At 41.4% G+C, this 22,528-nt stretch overlaps 1 protein-coding gene across 1 annotated transcript in view; it reads right to left on the bottom strand.

Moving 5' to 3' along the window:
• LOC306791734 (uncharacterized protein) overlaps positions 1-22,528 on the bottom strand; it is a 40,066-nt gene that overhangs the window by 7,435 nt on the left and 10,103 nt on the right. The window contains exons 9-31 of the mRNA XM_079288601.1: positions 21,785-22,249; positions 21,232-21,305; positions 20,763-20,918; positions 20,229-20,389; positions 19,472-19,628; positions 19,182-19,376; positions 17,898-18,057; positions 16,373-16,443; positions 15,916-16,142; positions 15,263-15,431; positions 14,350-14,553; positions 9,351-9,501; positions 8,685-8,791; positions 8,233-8,337; positions 7,454-7,695; positions 7,117-7,297; positions 6,658-6,852; positions 5,919-6,066; positions 5,505-5,620; positions 2,036-2,182; positions 1,714-1,864; positions 1,441-1,613; positions 159-294 (exon numbers count right to left, since the gene is read on the bottom strand). Coding sequence (XP_079144727.1) covers positions 159-294; positions 1,441-1,613; positions 1,714-1,864; positions 2,036-2,182; positions 5,505-5,620; positions 5,919-6,066; positions 6,658-6,852; positions 7,117-7,297; positions 7,454-7,695; positions 8,233-8,337; positions 8,685-8,791; positions 9,351-9,501; positions 14,350-14,553; positions 15,263-15,431; positions 15,916-16,142; positions 16,373-16,443; positions 17,898-18,057; positions 19,182-19,376; positions 19,472-19,628; positions 20,229-20,389; positions 20,763-20,918; positions 21,232-21,305; positions 21,785-22,249 — 3,891 coding nt within the window. The remainder of the gene's footprint in view (positions 1-158; positions 295-1,440; positions 1,614-1,713; positions 1,865-2,035; positions 2,183-5,504; positions 5,621-5,918; positions 6,067-6,657; positions 6,853-7,116; positions 7,298-7,453; positions 7,696-8,232; positions 8,338-8,684; positions 8,792-9,350; positions 9,502-14,349; positions 14,554-15,262; positions 15,432-15,915; positions 16,143-16,372; positions 16,444-17,897; positions 18,058-19,181; positions 19,377-19,471; positions 19,629-20,228; positions 20,390-20,762; positions 20,919-21,231; positions 21,306-21,784; positions 22,250-22,528) is intronic.

The raw sequence follows: 22,528 nt of genomic DNA on the forward strand, positions 1-22,528 counted from the left end.
AAAAATAAATCGAATAAATGGATTTTTTTGGGACTGGATAAGACAACAAGACGCCTAATGTTTTATGACGTATCAAGTTTGGCTCATGAAAGTTATAAACAGGGTTGTGAGCAATAAAACAGGCAAACAAAACATCAAATGGCAAAAACAATACATACCAGTGTTGAACATCTGGACCTTTTTATTGCAGAAATGGAGGAGACAACTCCGATCACAGAAGTGTTTGACCTCTCCCAGCATGGGAAGACTCTGCCTCAGTTTACGATTGCGACCGCAGGTGTCACACTGAGCATCCTGAGAGAAAGCAAAGAGGAAATGTGTCGTCAGGAAAGAGGAACTCATTGCTTTCATCAATGTAACATCTTATTTCGGATCTAACAACTTCAGATTTGAGGCTTGCATATATGCAGTTAGGCTGCAACTAACAATTCAATTGATTGTCTGTTTATCTGCTGATTATCGTTACTTATTACGTATTACTTGGTATATTTAACTTCCTCAGAGCCCAAAGTGTCTAAAGTTCAAAGATATTCAGTAGTCCATCCGAGAAGGAAAATATTTACCTGAAAGATGTATAATATATCTTTATAGGTTTAAAAAATGACTTCAAAGATTAATGTGGTGGAATAAATTCAACTAGATCGGAGAAGATAGTTTGGTTCACAAATTAAAATAACAGAGTCTTTACAAGATGATAAGTTTGTCCGTATTCTGCATTTATTTCCTTGCAAGGAGGAGCAATCTCAAAGCTGTACGTATCTGTCAACACTTTGAAAAAGTTGCCTTGAGACGCAGAAAACCGCAGTTTATATACTTTCTGAAACATTCCTTACTCCTGAGATCATGCATACAGAGAGAGGGTTGGCAAAAAGCCCCCTGTCCCGTGACAAAGAGAAGTCACGTTTACAACAGAAACCCCCGTCTCACACACGTTAGTTTCAGGTTTCACAATGAGTTCACAGAGAGTTCACAGTCTTTTCTTCTGTGTGCTAAACAGAGAGCAGTAGGAGACAGCAGGGAACTGCACCTCTAGGGGTGCTGTTTAGTCTGTCTGTTAAAATTACGTTTCAGCTGTATATATTTTAAACATAACATAATAGTTATAACATATTTTCCCATAACATCAATCAATGATCTAAATATAGTTCCCAAAAAAGGTTTTGACGATCGACTGATTGTTTCAGCTCCATATGAAGGACACTAGCTGACCCAGTGGTTTGGAGAGAAGCTAAGTGCATAAAAGGATGACGCTCTGTGATGGGCAATATAATGGAGGTGAACCCAAAACACAATTTGATCATTAAAACAATCCTTGAGAAACAGCATGATTGACATGATCTAACACTACATCGCTTAACCTGAGCTAATAGACATGAAACGTACAAAGAACAACACAGAAAAGGAAAATTGTGCATCGGCTGAACTCGCAGCAGTACTTACGCAGCAGAGGAGCATGTTGTAGTTTGCGCTGCAATCTTCCGAGCAGAACTTCTTGTTGGTGCTTTCATACTTTGCCGTCACCAGAGTCTTGGAGATGGAGCAGCAGTAAGCACACGAGCCACAGAGTTCGCCCCACTGCTTTCCCAGCTCGTCTTGAAAGAGTATCTTGCAGCCTGGGAGGAGAGAAAGGAGGCTCGGGGAGTCTTTGACGTTGCTCTATATCTGAATATTACAAGACGGATGTAGGCTACGCGGTCCGGTGGGTCCTCTTACCGTCACTGCAGAAGTAGCATACTTTGCCGTCGACCTTCTTGACGTCTCTGATGATCCTTTCATACTTGCAATATTCACATTTGCCGGTGATGTTGTTGGCCGTGTTAAACTCTTGAGAACAGGCCAGGCCACACACAAAATTTATTTTGCCCTGTACACACACAGACACACACACACAGTATTTTAATAAACACACAAGTGTCATAGTGTACATGACTGATTTTAAGATATCAGTCAAATGTTACATAAAAAAAAAAAAAAAAAAATATATATATATATATACATACATATATATACATATACATACATACACCACACACACCTTTTTCTGGATGACTTTGGGCGTAACTCTAATAATGCACTGACACTGGGCGCATGGCAGCTTCTCCGCTGGTTTGAGGAAGTCATATTGGCTTTGGTCAGCGGCTCCTGTTGAGTTTGTGGATGCGTCCATGCCCTTCTGGTTCTCCTGTGGCACAGAAACATACAAAAGGTTTTAAACACAGAGGAATAAGCTACATCAGCACCTTAGTTGGTACTTCCCCTGAAAGCGTTGTCGGGTGGCTGGAGCCGACCACAGCTGACATTGGTCAAGAGGGTCACCAGTCAATGGCCGAGCTGACTAGCATGAATCTCAGGGGTGGGGTAAGAATCCATAAATCATAGTATCGCGAAATCTGGCTTCGGCAATATTGTATATGTTGGGAACTAAAGGAGCGTGTTTGGGTTATCAGCATTTAAGAAACTGAATTCTTGACATCAATAGAATTATTGATTTATGTAACAATTATTAATGATTATTAATAACAACGGGGCACCACCCTGCTAACAGGGACCAATAACCAAACGATAAAACTAAGTCTCATAATTAGTAGTCACTCATAATGTCAATAGTCTGCGTATGACTATACATTCAGTGACAGTGAAGGTTTTAAGTTCGAGCACAGGCTACTACATACAGTCTTATCAAATACATATGCACAAGTAATCACAGACGACTGCTCCTGAAAGTATAACAGAGTTTATTGAATCAAAATAATAAATGATCAAATCAATTAATATTGCAACCAACAAACGTTATCATACAATTTTATATGCCTAAACTAAAGAATGAATAAAATGGATGAGGGTGTATGTCTGTGTGTGTGTGTGTGGGTCTGTGGGTGAAAAGGAGGGAGAGTCTTACAGCTACCGCTAAAGACTACAAAGATGGCGGCGTCGAGTGACGCAGACAAAAGGGGAGGGGCCTTAAGATACTACAGCTAAAAACTACAAAGATGGCGGAGTCGAGTGACGCGGGCCAAAATGGCAGTGAGACTGCTGTACGTAATCACGTGTGCCTGGGCAGCACGTGTTGTGAGGCGATCGTTTGAACGGGGTTTCCCCAGGGGCAGAGATAAGAAAGAGAGCAAAGGTGGGGGTCATGAATCAAGCTTCTGCGTGCGGTCCGCGTTGTAGTGAGAATGGGGAAGTTGGCCGTATCGTACACAACGTGCCGTTGTCGGTAGAACTGCCAGCAGTTATGTACGATAGCCGAGATTCCACACTTCACTCACAGAGCTGATTTAATGAGGAGAGAATACTACATGAAGTGTAATAAAACCAATGAAAAGAAATCAAATAAATCCCAAGCAAACAAGTCATAGTTAATACACAAATACAGCGGAACTTCTCTGTTCCGTAATGATTGCGCAATATCTCAATATCACGCAACAGTAACTTAAACACACAAAAACACGTGAACATCAACATATAAATGAATGACCTGAATTAGACTTAAGTTAATTTAAGCTAAGCTATGCCCAGATGCCAAGAATCTCCCGTACGTCTCCCAGTAATCATCGGTCAGGAGAGGATTAGCCGTCTTCCTGCCGGAGTGTGCACAAAAAGAAAAAGAAGCAAAAAGCGGAGAACGGATCGCTGAAGCAGATTCGTTATCGCGGGCGGAGTGGGCTCAGCGTGGAACACTGTCGTTTCGACCAGCGAAATGGCTCGTGACCTGACAGGGTTTGAGGAGGGGAGAAGGGCCGTGGCTTCCTCGTGGCCAGCGTCGCGCTGGCGGGGAAGCTGGATCGTCTGTGGCCTGGACAGGGGGTCCGGGCGAAGAGAGCGGTTGCGTGCTCCCTAACTCAACCGAGGTCGAAGGGAAAAAGCGTGGAGGTCCGGGGCGAAGAGAGTGTTTGCGTGCCTCCTGTTACCCCGGAGGGATAGTTGGAAAAAGCGTGGAGGTGGGGGCTGCAGACAGTTTTGTAGAACAGTGGTCGAACCACAGGAGTCCTGGATTCTCTTGGCCTTCGGCCAATGAGATCGCAGCGGTGCATTCAGGTGACTTCAGGAACCATCGTTTTTGTGGGGGGGGGGGGGGGGGGGAATTCACACCCTAGTGTGACATTCCATCAGAGGAGGCTTGCTCTTATCAACCTACAAATCAGGATGAAACCTTTGCTTGAAAAAGTGGAGGCCTGATTCTCTTTGTTCACAGCACATTTTTAAGCCATATGGTCAGACCCCAACATATAGGTACACAGACACCAAGAATCAATCTTTTATTACCTTAACTATTATCATTGCAAATACAAATTTACATTTTGGTAACAATTGCTTTTTCAGCCCACTAGATGGGGAGGAGCAGGACTGGGAGGAAGTTGGTCACAACAAAGATGTTGTGTTTCTCAGTCTATCTGCTTTGCATTTGGCTGCTATGAAATGATTGAAGTGAGATTAACAGAGTGAAAAACAGACAAACTTTGGAGCAGAAAAAAGGTAATAAATCGCAATACATGTGATGCAATACTCAGCAATACTCACAATGTTTAACATCGCAATAAGAGTGTATCGTGACTTCAGTAACGTATAAGATACTGATAATACCGTATAGTGGGGTCTCTGGGGATTCCCACCCCTAATGAATCGGTTGTTGTTTTCGGTCTCTTTAAGTTCAATTGTTATAATTTGCTTTAATCTAATCTAAGCAGTGATTTGATTTTAAATAAGCGTAATGTCTATCATCTATTCACACTTTTTTTCTTATTTTGGTATTTATTTCTCCTTTGCACTACGAAATGCCATTCATCAGCCGAGGTGAGCTCCACAGAATGAATTTAAACTCACTAAAAGAAGGGTCATGTTCTATAATGTCTACAAAAACCAAAACAAACTGCGTTCGTCCGTCTCTCGTTACTGTCAGACCACCTCACCCTCTCTGTGCCTTTCAGCCCAAATCGAATTGCTTTTTAATGAAGACATTTGGCTTTAAAAACAGGCCACACATCTATCATTTCATTCCTCAAAGTATTTTTAAGAATGCAACAGTGGAGCTTTGGCTGAATGTAACTGAAACAGGAGTAAACAGTGCACTTTATTGGTGTCTGTGTATTAATACATGTTCAGATCATTGGTGAGACTGCGTGTGGGATTGTCTCAATAGGAACTGCTGTAGATTGCACATTGGGCTCTTTCATGTATTAAGAGTATGGGACTGTCCAGAGGTACCGTACTTTCCGGACTATAGAGCGCACCGGTATATAGGCCATAGTCTGGGATAGTACTAGATTAAGGGGACAGCGTAATGCGTGTTTTTGTGTGCGTGTTTTTGAGGTTTGCAATATAACTCTGCTGTCCACCCTAACCACCGGAGATTCTCCGATGTGGCCAGCCCTTCTTCTCCTAAAGTCTTCAGAGTTGTTACTTGGGGAGAGAAGGCACAGAGGATACTGTATGCTTGGTTGTACATCCTCTAAATTCTGCAGAAAACCCGAGCTAGGATTAAGAGTTCTGAACGTTGTATTTACCTTAAAAGACATGGCACAAGTTAGAGTGCAAAAGTTTCTGATGGAGGCATTGGACATGGCGAGGTGGCAGGCTGGTAGTGTCGTCTTACCACATTGGTCACAATCCAACAGAGCACCTGAGGAGAAAAAGAGAAGTTATGAAAGAGATTAGGATCGGAGCAATTACTGATATCACATGCATGTAATGAACAACATCAACAAGGCTGTGAGCTTTTATGAGAGTAGATCAATCCTGTCGACCAACTCCACTGCACTGAACTTTCAGCTCCCTTGACATTTGAAGTTGTTCAAGGTGACTCGATGGCACATTAGCAGAAATGACATAGTAACCCGATTCATTGAGCTGGAACGAATATTAAAGACTGAGAGAGAAAGACAAAGAGCAGCTGTGTTGTCACAGTTAAAGTCCATTACCAGACGCGTTGACGGCCTGGATCTTGGATGCCATCACACAGCTGCTGGTGCAGAAGAGCTCCACGACGTCCTCGTTTTTGTTTTCAAACATATAAGACATTAAATGGGAGGTGCGGCACATGGCACACGGCTGCATTGTTTTCATTTTCTGCAAAGAAATGAAAAAAACATCACAGAGAAAATATTAAGTCGACTCACGGACTCTGTGAAACCTCGGGGCATTTTATATTTAGTGACTGTAGGTGGTCACTTCGTCTGGAGAGACTTGTAGAAGACTTTAAAGAGAGCAGTGGAGATTTACCCCTTTTCATTTATTTCATTTTCGTTGTCAAAGCATCTTCAATTTTATTTTTTCAAAGTGTAGACCTGAAAGAACATTTTTATTTCATCCTATCTTATCCCTGCCTTTTACTTAAAGAACATTGTGTTTTTTTAACGCACTTGTGTAATTTCCTTTTTTATTTCCCTTATTATTATAGTCAGTGAGTAAGAGAGAGCAGAGGGTTGTGAAAGGGGAGGGTGGTTTCATATTTCTTTTATATTTTTGGTGATTTTGTATATCAGAACATTTAAAAATGTAATGAGATGTTTTTGAAAAATTCAGTTTAATTCCCATAAAAATAAACAAAGAACCAAACTAGAAACTGCAACCAGAAATTAGTTATTTATATCCTTTATATAATTGTCTTAAAATGTATTTTTCTGTTCAATACTTTTGACGTTTGATAGGTGTTTTTACCTGTTTGAATTGGGCCAGACACTCTGCACTGCAGAGTTTTTTGCTGCCGTCGTCCATCTTGAGCGTGAGAGGCACGCTGCAGCAGGAGCGACAGTTCTCACAGACGGACATGTTGCTCATGGTGCAGAAGCGGAGAAAACAGGGGTTGCTGCAGATCTTGGTGACGACGTCATGCTGTATGACCTCGTGTTTGCTCTGCGGGTGGTTGAAGAGAAGGAGGATTCACACTCATGTAAACCTTTGATTTGATATGTTCTTAGGTGAGGTGAAGACTTTCGTTGTTGTTTTGTAGGTTATGTATCTATAAAAACTTAGGATTGAGAAAAACATTTGTTTCCTATAATCAGAACGTGGCCGTTACCAGAAAACAGTCGGAATTCTAAAAGACAGACCGTTGATAGTTTAGATACTTCTAGCAGGAAGTGTTCTTCATTAATACAACACAGGAACATCTCTTACAATGCAATATCTGCTGCACATGCTGCATTGTGACTGTGACGTGACTGGCACGAGGGGGATTTTGGTGGACACGATTCTCTTGTAGTTGGAGGAGGACAGGCAAGTCTGGCTGCAGAAGTCCTTCATCGTCTCATCGTTGTCCACCGGGGCCTGGATGACGTCCTGAGGCTGTGAGATCACCCTGAGAGGAAGCACAGGATCAGTTCAAAGGACGCAATCTTTGACGCAGAAGAAATGTGCAGACACAGCTGAGATGAGTTTAGCTGGAGGATATTTAAAATCAGTTCAATAAAGACGACATTCATCAGCTAATAGATCAAACCACGGGGTGACTCACTGAAGGCAGAAGTAGCAGGTCTTCTTAACTGGTTGCATTTGGTAAAATTTCAAAAGGCACGGAGTGGAGCAGAAGACGTCTGCGTGGCCCTTCCTCTGGTAAGCGGTCTCTCCGTCCCTCAGGACGCATTTGCAGTTTGAGCACGACGAAAGCAAATCCAGGTGGGCGACAGCGGGCGCTGGAGACGTGGACGTAGACGGGTCTCCCGTCATGGAGAAGACTGAGCCGATCTTCAAGTCCTCCTGTCAGAAAACAGAACAGTGAGCTGTCAGCGGGTCACTGTATATCAGATACATTTCTAAATGTCTGCTGGCGTGTCTCTTCTACCGTCTTCCTCATCAGTGTCAGTGACGACATCTTCTGCAGCACCGTTCATTAGGGCCGTCCTCGACCAAAGAAAATCTTAGTCGACTAAGACCAAAATGAGAGAGGCAGCCCTTCTATTCATATCACTGTTAAGTTGATCGTTGATGAAGGTGGAGGGGCATGAACAGGATCTATGCTCAGGATTTTATCTTATTTAAGTTAAATATGGAAATATTTTGAAATACATATATGTTTTGCTGCTAATGCATAAATAACTCAATAATATATATGTAACAAACAACAGTAAGAGTATTTTTACTTTAAGTACATTTTGCAAATATACTTTTACTTCCTACTGTAAGTAACATATTGCTGGGCTTTTAATGTAATGAACGTTATTTCACACATCTCATGGTGATGAATACATAAAATACATGCTTTATGCTGCTTGTTAAGCATTTCATGTGTCCTACCTTCGCCACATCCTCTCCTGCCTTCGGCTCATCTTTGATGTCTTCTGTGGAAATGGAGGATGGGAGATTGTGGTTGTACTCCTCGTCAATGGGCTCTTCTTTTATCTTGATGAGGCGCGAAGAGAGAGAGAGAGAGAGAGACACACATTAGCTGTGTGACATTTACAAGTCTGTTAGGAGAAATGTGACGACTCTAACTGGAGTTTAATTCAGGTCATCTACTTTCTCAAGTGTGCACACTGCAACCCACTTAGAGAGGGAATAGTTTGCTGTAGTTCCACTTTATAGTGATATTACTTATAAGCAATAAAATCAGTCTTATTGCTATATTGTACATCTCACACATCAAAGCTAAAATTGTAGAAACCTTGTACATGCTATGACTTAAAGTCGTGCCTTCATTTTAGTGTCTTAGCGTTATTACAGAGGGCATTACTACACATAATACTCACATAGTCCAAATGTGGTAGAGATGGCTTCACCTCTTTAACGTCATTCTCATCCAGTGATGGCTTCACCTCTTTAACGTCATTCTCATCCGGTGATGGGCTGTTTCTTTCTATAGAGACATGTTAAAAATGTGTCAAATATCCAACTGGAAGCAGAATCCAACCAGAGTTTATTTCACCGGTGTGACCGCGAGTAATCCACAACTTGGGTGTGTTTACTTACGACACTAGTAAAGTTACCACCAGTAAAATACCTCCTCTAATGACATCCATGCTCTACTTTATGAACGCGCTAATTATGTCAAAGCAAGCGACTAATACGACCGCTCAGTGTATGTCACCAATGTTTCTAATCAGACCTGGGTGCTTGTTTCAGGGACAGAATTAATCATTTTGGGTGTGCAATGAGTTACAACAGTAACATCATTTTAAAAAGCCCTTTGGGGTTCAGTTGGGGCCCATAAGGCCCAGGTTGCCTAATGGTAAAGTCGGCCCCTGGTGTTTTTTCCCCCTGAACCAGAGTGTATTTCAGTGTGTTTCTGATTATTCTACAGTATAATAATTCTATGTCGTAATTCTGTGAAAAAGTACTGAAGCAACAAATAAAAGGCAGTGGAGACTGGAAGTGGGAGGGAGGAGCTACAGATGTGTAAGAAGGAGTGAGTTTACCTGGCACAGTGGAGGACTGAGCGTTGTGTACCAGCATGCATCTGTTGCTACAGAAGAAGTCCAACACGCCCTCATTGTTTTTATTTTCAACCATGTCTGACAACCGCTGCGGCGTCTGGCACATGGGGCACAGCCGAGGCGTCTCGATTTTCTGTCAAGATATAAAAACGGGCAGAGAAACAATGTGATGTGCAGGATCAGATGTGAGAGTTATTGAACAACGACTCTTAAATGTTCTAACATCACGGCCCGTCACAGCTTATCGCTTTTATGAAATACTTACCACATAGATATGGCAAGGTTTCATAACATACACAGGAAACAAAAAAAAAAAAATACAAATAATCTAATGAGAACAATCATTCTTCTGCCAAGCAATGTAGTTCTTCAGCGACATTTAGAAGAATGTTTGTCAAAGAGAGACACAACAAAATCCACCAGTCCCTTAAACACGCCAGGGTTGTCCGAGGAGTCAGTCTCGTCATGCCCACGCAAAGTCAACTCAAAAGCCCCACAAAACTTGACACAATCAATTATTTTTGATAAAATGTGCCGGGTTTTATCCACCTCCTCGTTGTGTTACTTTACCGCAAGCCGGTGACCGTCGTCCACTTTGCCTAATATGGCTAGCTTGACCGAGTTATCAATGTGCGTTCTGGTGTTCTCGTGCTTTCTTATTTTTTCTGAGAAGTGTTTCATGTCTCTTACTCCCGTTCCGGTCCATGCTGAATCTGACCCCGTCGGCTTAAAAAGCACGCATGGAAAGCAAAATACAGCGTTAGCATGAGTGCATCCAGCTAGCCATGGCTTCCTCGTGTACCAGTCTTTACAGAAGCTTCGAATGTGCTGCTTCCCTTTTACTCCGGTCTGCTGTTTTATGCCGAGTTCAGGAGGCTGATCTGGGCCCAGTTGTTTCACCTGGAGTTTCTCCGCCAAAGTTCTTCTCTCAAACGGGTCTTGGAGGAGAGATTTGACCGAGTTAGGGTTGAGGCTTCTTGCAACAGTTGCACTTGTGCTTGGCTGTTCCATTGTCATGCCGTTAAAATACTTGACCGCAGTATTTTACTGCGGTTAAGTCAGCAGACACTCAGATCTCCTTGGTCAACTCAGCAGACACTTAAATTGTAGTGCACCTATACGCTGAAACTTACGGTAAACGCATTCAAACGGCACAGATCGGGAGCGAGCGAAGGACTTTGCAAAGTTAGCGGAAAGATTAACGTGAGACAACTTCCGGTTTTCTACAGACGAACATCCGGTTTTCAGAATACGATACCAACAAAGTATACATATTGCATAATGAAATGAGATTAAATTAGGGACATCAGATCCAGAGTGGATCCGTGTAGAATATCAGCGTACACACTATCCTGGCGCGGTAACTCTGCTGCTGTGAATTTATTTTTCGGGCTAGAACAAAACGGTTTGTATCTATGGAAAGGTTATAAAATGTAGATTAATAATATCAAAACATCTGTATTCATTGCTCGCATACATTGTGACGAACTAGCCCGAGAAGGCGAGTAACGGGGGTTCCACCGCCGCCTCGCTGCACGGCACGGAGTTTCCGGCAATGACGCGACTTGCACAAAACCATTTACGGTTGTTACCGAACCTTATTTGGAACAGCCGAGTAGTCACGATTGAAGCAGACGATCGCAGCTCCATGCAGGTGGGTCAACGGAATTTCTAAGTACACGAGAAGTTTGTTGACTTTCAGTTTAGCGCTTTCAGTTAGCAAAATCATGCGTCTATCATCACTTTCAGAAAATCGATTTCACTGTATCTTGTAGCAAAAAGTACATAGAATCTGTTGGTAAGTAACAGAAATCCCTATAAATTGATTAATCGGCCATAAATTAATGTTTTTCTGACCCACCCTTCCCGCCGCGAACGCCGGCTGCCTTGGGCGATGCCATTAAAGCCATAACCCCTTTCTGTGACGTCACGCGCTCCTCCTTGGACTATGTGGAGGGTGACCTAAAGCTCATCGAGTAGACTGAGCAACTCTTTTCCAATGCTGACCATGTCTCCTGTAGTAACAGAGCAAACACATTCATAAAAATAAAATTTGTCGCTGTCATCTTGAAGATCGGCTTTTGTTTGTGCCAAGATCCAAATTTCATGGCTGCAAGTATAATTTAGAGCAAATGGTTACATTTTGTTTGCCAAATTTGTGATAATCCTCCACATTACGGTGCCATTGCCTATAATACAGATACATGGAAATCTATTCATTAATCCACACGTTTCTACCATCTTCAAAGTGGAATAACTTTGTAACGCCTTGACCGAATTACATGATCTTTGTATTATTTTATTCAGACAAGGCATAGCTATCTAAATAACAGAACCAAACAACTGAAATATGGATATAAGATTTTGACCTGATGTAGCTAATTAAATGAATTATATTCACATTAAGTATAAAACATGCTACCTGCATCTCCTGAGTTAAAGGGAAAATACACCTAAATTATGCGTAAAGTGTCTTTATTCTTTGATTTGAGGGTTGCTGGAAGTTAATAATACCTGACTGACAGTCAATTAAGATATTTTACTTTGTAAAAACTCTGAACTGAATTTGTATCTTCAAATGGCAAATTTTTTAATGCTTAAGATGCTATAAAAACTATTTTCCCAATAAGCCCAGACAATGACTGATATGTATGTATTGAGGACATCGTTAACTCCACCCATACTGAAAATTTGACATTTTTACTGTACTAATTAAGAGATATTTCAAAGTAAATGTCGTACATTTGAGTCGAGAAAATATCGAATAAATGGATATTTGAAGTGTAATAAAAAGTATTTTCTCAATAAGATCAGACAATGACTGATATACATGTGTTGAGGACATCGTTAACTCCACCCATACTGAAAATTTGCCATTTTTACTGTACCAATTAAGAGATATTTCAAAGTAAATGTCGTACATTTGAGTCGAGAAAATATCTAATAAATGGACATTTGAAGTGTAATAAAAAGTATTTTCTCAATAAGAGACGACAATGACTGATATACATGTGTTGAGGACATCGTTAACTCCACCCATACTGAAAATTTGACATTTTTACTGTCCCAATTAAGAGATATTTCAAGGTAAATGTCGTACATTTGAGTAAATATCCATTTATTAGATATTTTCTCGACTCAAATGTACGACATTTACTTTGAAATATCTCCTGATTAGGACAGTAAAAATGTCTAATTTTCAGTGTGGGTGGAGTCAACGATGTCATCAACACACATATCAGTCATTGTCTGGAATTATTGAGAAAAATATTTTTGTAGCATCTTAAATATTGTGATATTACCCATTTTGTCCTGAACATTATGCATTAGTCATTATGTGGAATTATTGAGAAAAACATTTTTATAGCACCTAAAACATTTAAAAAATGTGCCATTTGAAGATACAAATTCAGTTCAGAGTTTTTGCTTTGTAAAATATCTTAATTGAATGTCAGTCAGGTATTATTAACTTCCAGCAACCCTCAAATCAAAGAATAAAGACACTTTACGCACAATTTAGGTGTATTTTCCCTTTAACTCAGGAGATACAGGTAGCATGTTTTGTACTTAATGTGAATATAATTAATTTAATCTCATTTCATTGTGCAATATGTATACTTTGTTGGTATCTTATTCTGAAAACCGTTCGTCTGTAGAAAACCGGAAGTTGTCTCACGTTAATCTTTCTGCTAACTTTGCAAAGTCCTTTGCTCGCTCCCGATCTGTGCTGTTTGAATGTGTTTACCATAAGTTTCAGCGTATAGGTGCACTAGAATAGAATATATACTATCTTTATCCCTTTAAGGGGGAAATTTGTCTCTGCATTTGACCCATCCCTGTATATAGGGAGCAGTGGGCTGCCAATGACAGGTGCCCGGGGAGCCGGGGGTTCAGTGTATTCAGTGTAGACACTACAATTTAAGTGTCTGCTGAGTTGACCACGGAGATCTGGGTGTCTGCTGACTTGACCGCAGTGTTAAAATGGCGGTGCGAGGGACGAGCAGCCGAGAACACAAGAGACCTCGAGAACACGAGAGCACGTGAGATGAGAACTAGACACGCACTCGCAGCCGTGGGCCAGATGAGAATGGCCCTCCCGGAAGTCTTTTTTAGGGCGCTGATTGGCTAAATTGTAAGTCACTCAATTATTTCTTTAATCAGTGATTGGCTAAGCTGCTTATTAGACCAGTCTTCCTTGGGCCAAATCGATCTGGCCCCAGCACGTGCAGTAGAGACGTGCACGGGGACAGCTGAGAGGTGCACTAGCGGAGAGGACAAGCAGGGAAAAGCATTTATTTTGCGCAGATATCCTATTTTACAAATATTACTGGGTATATTACACAGCTCAAAAACACAAATATTGACAATTTGTATAATTTATTAATATTATTATTATTTAAAAAAAGAAAATTAATAACATTATTATTATTATTGTTATTATTTGTGTGGCTCAAGATGGGTGGGGCCAGGCCTCGTGGCCCTCTATTGGCCGGCCGCCACTAGTGTTCAATCATCTTAGCCCTCTTCTTTGCTGGTACAGCTGCGTATTAATTGTGCCGGAAGCATCTTCTGACTTGGGCCCCAGTGAGATTTATGCTCCGTGACGGACGTGATGTTGCCTCTAGGCCAGGATCAATGTGGACCACTGTACAAAAACTGTCTTCTACATCAAATTCAATGGTCTTTCAATGACTTTCCAGACCCAATTCCCTAAAATCCAAGGACCGAACACAAACGGATCGAAGATGAATTTCTGTTACAACACAGAGTTTTACAATTGAGAACCAACAGGCTTCACAGAAGCCAGCAGACAGTAACAGACTTGCACAGCAAAACATTGAACAAGCTATCAAAAGGCTGACTCGTGCTGCTCGTACACACACACACAGCTTGGATGTTGACGGTGTATTTATAGTTTAGTAATAAGCGAGGTTGTGTACAGTGTTGGTGTGGAAGTTGTAGATGTGACGTTTGATTTCACCTCCTTGAACTTGACCAGACAGTCTTCGCTGCAGATGGCCTTGCTGCCGTCCTCCGCCTTCAGCCTGTACCGCGCGTCGCTGCCGATGGAGCTGCAGACGTCACAGACGGACACCGGCAGGTTGTTAATCCTGTGGTAGTTGATGAAGCAGGCGTCGCTGCAAAGTCTTTGCGTGCGGCCGTCCAGGGTCTGACTGTCTTTGCACTGAGGACGACAAAGGAGCATGTGGATCGATTGTATCGTGGCAATACTGATTATTTAATGAACAAGTAGTGATATTCATTTTGTTCATATTTACTATACATCTCACAGATGAGAATGGCTTACTTTACAACGCTCATGCAGGGACATTGCACCAAAGATCTATTTCTTACTGGAGGGACAATTGTGAGACTCTTTGAGCAGTCAAAGAAGAACAGACAATAGACCCGGCTATCATGCTTGAGAACATTAATATAAAGTATAAAGAAACTGACAATAGTTGATCCAATTTTAAATAATTATTCTACATCTATTTTGGAAGTCTTAAGTTTGCATATACTGTATATGTTAGGATAAATCACTGAACTTCAGAACACTCAAAAACACTGATGCTGCAAAGAAAACACTGAACGTAACATGTGAAAGAGTTGAAACAGCTGAAAATAGTCCAACAAATGAACCATTTACTGCTGTTTGAGTGAGGTTTGCCAAAGGTGCTGAGCTGTTTTAGCTTTAAAAAAATAAATATATACGGTATATTTCAAAAGTCGGAAGACCGGCAAGACAAAGGCCTAGTTGGTTTTCAATCTTCTAATGAGATTTGCTGACAATAGGAAAAATATAGACAAGCCTTTTCAGCCAAACTTTGAAAAGACTCAACTAAAAAAGTCGAACAAAAACCAAGAGTCAGTGTCTTTTCCTTTTTCCTTACGATGCAGAATTTGGCACACATCCGGCACACTGAACGAGGTCCTGCAGCGGGGGCGGCCGGGTTCCTCTTGGAGTTGACGGAAGCGAGACAGGTGGCGCTGCACAGTTCCTTCATAGTTCCTGAATCATCCACCGGAGCCAGGATCATGCTGTGAGGCCGCATGATCATCCTGAGGGAAGGAGAGATTCACCTTCACGGACAGTTTTGTCAGTTTTTGGATTCGGGGTGGTTTTTTAATGAGCGAAGAATTTAAGGTGTTAGCTCTGCTTGACCTGCAGAACTGAATGTATACAAAATCTGTCCCAAAAACACAACGACATAGGTGATCACAATGCTTGTGTTGTTCAGTTTATGATCACGTAACACAAAGAAAAGCAAACTCGCACAAATGAGAAACTGGAACAAGATTCTTTTTTTTTCCCCTTGAAAAACGACCTAAAAGGTTTAATCGACGGTCAAAATAGTCTTCAGATGCATGATCATGATAACTTTTGAACTTCATAAAATAATGTGAATGTAATGAATTTTGGGTTGATTGTCTTTTCGATAAAAACGCACACACAGACCAAACAAAAACAAACCAACCAATCATCTCACGAAAAGGAGACGGGTGACATACAGACATGGAAAAGCACGAAATATCCTGGACTTACTGGAAGCAGTTGTAGCAGTTTTTGGTGACTGACGCGATGTTTGGATGCTTTTCTGAGAGGCACCCGGCTGAGCAGAAAACCTCCGATGTGCTCTTCGTCTGGTAAAGTGTCTCTCCTCTGTGCATTCTCTTCCCACAGCCGGAACAGACGACCCACGACTCCGCTACGATGAGCTTCGGCTTGGCGTCGGCAGGTGCGTCGGCTGTGCTCCTCTTCTTCATCGCCCCCTGTGGGACGATGCACAGTTACAGTGCAGGGATTAGAAGCCGCCCCTGGACCGGCACGAGTCGCTTCTCAGCTCGGCTCGAATGAGACAAAACTAGTCAAGTAAATACGCAGAAGAAAGCCTCATTTAAAGCGAGAGTAAGCAAATATCATGTCCGCTTCATGTCGCTCTCCTGTGGAGCACATATATCTCGTAGACTCCGTGTATTAATTCAGTGTATGAAATACTCACAGCAGACACTGTTTGTATTGTTGGCGTGGCTCTTATCTTCCTCTTCGACCGATCTGCGTTTTCTCTCTCTGCTGAAGGGAGGAATCAGAAACGTGTTTAGGTGAACTACTACTTTAACGCCCCATTATGTAGCATTTATAAGCACTATATAAACATTCAACAAAGGGTTTCTAACACTATAATACAGTTGTAAGCACATATTAGGACACTTTAAGTCAGGGGTATTCAATTAAGATTCCAAAAGGTCCCGATTGAGAAAATCTCCTCATGCAAAGGTCCAGAACATTACAATATCTAACTTGCGCTATTTAGTGCCATCCATACATCCATACATCCATACATCCATACATCCATACATACACAAGAAGCCTCGTATTAACAATGTCTCTGTGTAGTCAACAACTGTCAATTCAAATAAAGAAAGTACACATCAATTATATTTGAAATAGTGCTGGGCAATTTAACGAGTTATTATTGAGTTATAAAAAGTTTTTTTGAAAACCTTGCATCTTAAAAGAAAGTGCTTGATTTTAGAAAAATGAATGAAAAGGAAAGTGTGGCTGGAGTTAACTTTTCTCTTCTCTTTTGTTAAATCCATTTCACATCATAACAGTCTCAGTCAACTTTATAACAAAAAATCTACACATCTTGCCCTCAGACTGGAGTTGGCATGTTTGGTCTCGTAGTGGCGTTTCACATTGGCGCAGTGAATAATGGCCACGGTATCTGAACATATGAGACAGAGTGGTTTAGTAGCGCCAGCAGGAAGAATTAACAAATAAGAGTCCGTCCATTCTTTGTTAAAAGCTCTGTTTTCGCGCTCCACTTCTCTCTTTTTAGAGCACGACGTGTGAAACTGCTTCTCCGACTTACTCAGAATGCAGATTTTCGATTGGCTGAGTAGCGTCACGTGAGATGATTTACAATGCATGTAATTGGTCGGTGTGTTTCCCGGCCTGCTGAACGAGTGCCATAAAGGCTGGAAAAGCTGTGCAGGTTAAAATAGAAGCGCTCCGCCAAAATGTATAATTCTCAATTATCCATCAGTTATACGTCCGGGTCCGGATCGCAGTCCGCCTATTAGTGACCCCTAATTTAAGTGTTCCTCAATGTACAGTATTTGTCAACAACTGTAACTTGTCCTGTGAAGACATTTTATACAATTACAACTGTGTATAACTGCATTAATAAACACTTAAATCTGCTTACAACTACATTATAGTGTGATAGAAACATTTTATTAAATTATTAAATAAATAAATAAATGCCAAATAAAGTATTACAAGCCAAGGAAACATTTTCTGTTAGCTGTGTCAGACATCAGCATCTATTTTGAGGCAGTGTAGCCGCTTCTGTAACCGCAAGGGTGGGAAGACATAACTGGTGGTAGTAGGTCGGTATGGTGTTAACTTCATTACCAGCAGCAGCACAGCCCCTTGTGTGTTTTAGTACCCACTAACGAGGACAGAGGGGAGTGAAAAGAGTAGGACGGAGACCAAGATTAAAAAAACTTTTTGTCCGGTACCTTGAAGAACGTCTAAACCCGTGGGCCGCAGCGTGTATGACGTCACACAGGTGCGGGTGCAGAAGAGCTCCACTATGTTCTCGCCGCTTTTGAAATCAAACATGTCTGAAACCGGCAGAGAAGTTTGGCACATGGTGCACTGGTGGGACGTCTTGATTTTCTGCACAACAACAGAGAAATGAAACAGAATGTCAGGGATGTTGCAGTCTTCAAGTAATGAGGATGAAATATGTTTTGTTATCGTCAACAAACCCATTAAAAGACCAAAACCAACAATGGATTTATCCTAACAAAGCAAAGCTTGTGTAGTTAAAGTCTCATATAGCTAATTCCTCTGCGCCACAAACTCCATTTTTGCCCACTGGTTGACATGTTCCTCCATTACAGTGAATACAGCCAGTGTAGATTAATAATAGCGACGTGTTTTTCATCACAGGGGTTATTTCTGTGACAGGAGAAGACTAAACGCAGACGCGTGTCTGTGGCATTGACCTGAAAGAAAAACCTCCCGTAGAGCTGGTTTGGTGGCTGTAAATATACAGTAAGTGTACCGTTGTGACATGCAGTGCCAGTAGAAGTATTCAAGACCGTAGAAATACTCTGCAACAAGTAAAAGTCTTGAATTAAAAAATGTAACTGAAGTAAAAATACAAAAGTATTAGCATCAAAATATACTCGTTATTGTACTCGTTATATAGAATGGCCCTAATGTGGCAGTTGGTAAATATGGCAAATGTTTCAATATACACACTGCTCCAAGGGATCAATAAAAACTTAACTTGAAATTTAATACATTGACATTTATAAATTGTCCAAATCTGCAATGTAGCTTATAAAATATATGTAGCGCAGTAGAACGTACATGATGTGACTCTGAACTTAAGTTGAATGAGAAGTATTAAGTAGGAGTAAATGGAAATACCCAAGTACAAGTAGCCTAACATAACATTGTACTTTAGTAGAGTACTTAAGTAAATGTACCTACATATGCATTGTATGAACGTAATGGTAACGTTTACGTGTCGCGAGCCTAAACGCTCATTAACATAGACCTTTAACCATAGTGTTGTCCATGCTGTCTGAGCCAACACAGCACATAGATTAAAGACCGTGCATCCAAACATTTAATTAACATGTTAAGTCCCCCTGTCCGTGGACACAATACGATGATGACCTGTAGTATGTATATGCAGTGTTTCAGTGAAAGAGTTGCGTTAACCAAGCTGTACTGGTTTCTGTCTTTGGCACTCTAAGTGACCCTTCATTTAGATAGATTTCAAGCACCTCTTTGAACTCGTCCAGACATTCCTGACTGCAGACGGTTTTGGCCTCCTCCTCAAGCTTCAGCTTCAGCGGTTTGTGGCAAAAGGTGGTGCCGCAGTGCTCGCAGACGGCGATGTTGTCCCTGCGGAAATCACCGAGGCAGGAGTCGCTGCAGAATGTGTGGAAGGCCTCGTTCAGAGTCAACTGGCACGTGGTCTGTGGAAGATGACGATAAAGGAGCAGTGAATACGACGACTAGTTTACAGCTTAAATTGACACGTTTTGGTAAATATGTGTTGTTTTTCGCTTACAGTGCAGGCTTTGCTGCACATGCTGCAGAGCCGTTGTGGTATTTGGGTGGACACAGTGGACTTAAAGGATAGCAGGCAGGTCGGACTGCAGAAGTCCTTCATGGTCCCCTTAATGTCCACTGCAGCCATGATGAGGTCCAGAGGCTGCGATATCGCCCTGACAGAACACGTTCAAAAATGTAAACATCATTTACTTCCTCGGAGAGAGAGATAGCGGGTCGCTTTGTGTAGATCAAAATGTGTCATGAGCTCTTTGAAACGAAAATTCAGGACAAACAGGAAGGCAATCCAGGCACGCCAAAATCTTAGAACGAGGAAGAAAATATTAAAAAGCTTTTATTATTGTGGCTACATGATTAATGTATAATCATGTATTGACGATGATGAGAATATAGACCTCACATGTTTCCTGTCTTTTTCTTACAGCCCATGTTTAAAATCTATGGGTACTTGTTATAGATTTTTTTTTTTTAATTGTGCAATCTATTTTCCTGATATTTAGTGTTTTCACAATTTTCAATTTGTTTCACCTGCCATGTCATTATCCTGCTCCCATTGGTTGTCCATACTATACATTTGTTAGCCCTGACAAAGACCTACTTTGGTGGAAACATGTTGGCACTTTTAATGATTCCGCCACTATCATGAAGGCTTTTTAATATTTCCTTCCCCAAAGATTTTGGAGTGCCTGGAGTGCCTTCTTGTTTATTCTGATAACTTGCTTACAACTAAAGAATAAAGTGTTTCACAGACTCACTTGAAACAGAGATAGCACGTCTTGGTGACTGGTTTGTTGATGGGAAACATTTCGAAAAGGCAGTTTTTGGAGCAGAAGAGGTCAGTGAATCCCTTCTTCTGGTAAGCCGTTTGGCCCTTCATCATGCTCTTCTTGCAGTGGGAGCAGTTCATCTGCGTCGCCTGATATGCGTGAGAGAAGATAGAGAACGTGCATCGCTTGATCTATCTCAGTTTGTCGGGTGAGGTTTATACACACACTCACCTGCAAATGAAGTAAAGCAACTGGCTTAAATTACTACATACTAGAAAAGCATCTGTGAATATAACTTCATAGTTATGTAAAATTCACATTGTACAGAGGAAACGATGCGACTTTTGACCTGCTCATACCAGCTCTGAATGAAGCTTCAAAGAATGTTTGATAATCCTTTCAAATTTTAGACGGCATGTACTCAGCTCAGACGGTTTCACATTTTTTCATCCATATAACGTGACTGAATAAATTTATAAATGCAGGGTTCACTTGATGAACAGCACATTCACATTCCCTTACCTTTGCATAGGTAGGCTTGTCTTTGGCGTCTGTGGATCTTGAGGATGTTTGAGACTGGTTCTTGTCCTCTTGGATGGACCGATCTCTCACCGGCGACCTGACAGAGTTCCACTCTGACGACAACTGGGAAATGTGGACTGGAGCCTTAAACTTTTCCTGGGACAAAGAAAAAAAAATAAAATAAAAAATAATAGAAGCAACTACGAAAAACATCATTGACACTATTGTGATGGTTGTTCCACAAAAGATTATACTTTGTTAAAAAGGAAAATAAAGTTTGTTCTTTGTCACTGCGTAAGCTAAAGTAACAACGCTATAAATGAGCGTCGTCACATCAGACATTATTCGGCAGAAGAGAAATGTGATTGCCAAAAACGTGAATACAAAGAAATTTGAATTCATACTTTGAACCAGTTTGTACTTCTTCAATAAGAGACGGTTGAAAAATGGATTGAAATCGGATACTCACAATGTCCAGTTTGGGGATTGATATCTTCACTTCTTTCATTCCGGTCACTGCAGCTATTAATTTGTTCTTTTTTTCTGTCAAGAATTAAAATTGAATATCGGAGTAAAACATGTTTTTGTGACGCAGTTCAAATGCTATATTGTTGAACGGATTGTCATGCAGTTCTATACTGACATTCGTGATCCCCAGAGGAGGAACCCGACTTTTCCTCTTGCACCATCGTGAGGTTGACATTCTTTTGTTTCAAGTAAAATATCTCAACAACTATGGAATGGATCACTGTGAAATTTGCTTCAGACGTTCAAGGCCCCATGAGGATGAACTATAAAAACTTTAGTGATACCCCGACTTTTCCTGTAGCAAAGTTTAAACTTATTCACTGAAAGAATTTGACATATTCTAGGTGGATCGGCACAAAAACTGTTGACATTCGTGTTTCCCAGATGACTTTGGGGATCCTGACTTTGCTCTCGAGCCACTAGATATATTTGACCTATATCTGAGCAGTCAGAGTAACTCCTGCTATCCACATCTATCCAGTTATTTTGCTCACCTCCTTTCTTTTGGTCTTCTTTCTCCACATTGTTCGCTGTGTCGATGTCCATGGTCTCCTCTAGCTCTGAAACACTGGGGCGCTTCTCCTTCTTCTGAGCATCACTGCTGTCGTCCTGCTTTGTCACATCTGGTGTCAAAGGCGTTGCTGGTGAGCTGCTTCTGTCACCATCTTCACCATTCTCCTGGTTTCTGACAATGTCCTCATCCGTGTCCATGTCCATGTCAAAGTCCACATTCATGTCGTCATCGCCATCACTGAAGGAAATGTTTGTAGCGTCCTCGTTGCCACGAGTCACCGTTCCCTCTGGTGTGTTGACAGCACAGCTCAGAGGCATTTCCTCTGACCCGTCGTCCCCCTCTGTGTTCACCTCTTCATTTTTCTCATCATCATTCAGCTCAGATGCCTCGATTTCACTCTCCTGCCTCTTTTTCCGGCCTCGGCGACGTTTTGCTAAGGGAGAACCTAGAGGAGCAACCGGTACACATGAGAAGAGTATCAACGCTCTCATTATTTATTTCTTATCACTGCATTTCCATTCAGCCAGAGAAGTCAGACATTTTCCTCTCCATTTGGTTCTATTGTGGTTATTTTCAACACATTTTTGAAATCTTTGTCACTGTTCACCAGGTGGAGGATGAGTTGGTCTCTCAGTAAGTTGAACATGGCTAAGAATATAAGTGCTCAAGACACAGCGAAGTCTTTTTGTTAAATGATCTATACTATAGGTCAGCGGTTCCCAAA

Source organism: Melanostigma gelatinosum (genome assembly GCF_949748355.1).
Source record: "Melanostigma gelatinosum genome assembly, chromosome: 17".
Lineage (NCBI taxonomy): Eukaryota > Metazoa > Chordata > Actinopteri > Perciformes > Zoarcidae > Melanostigma > Melanostigma gelatinosum.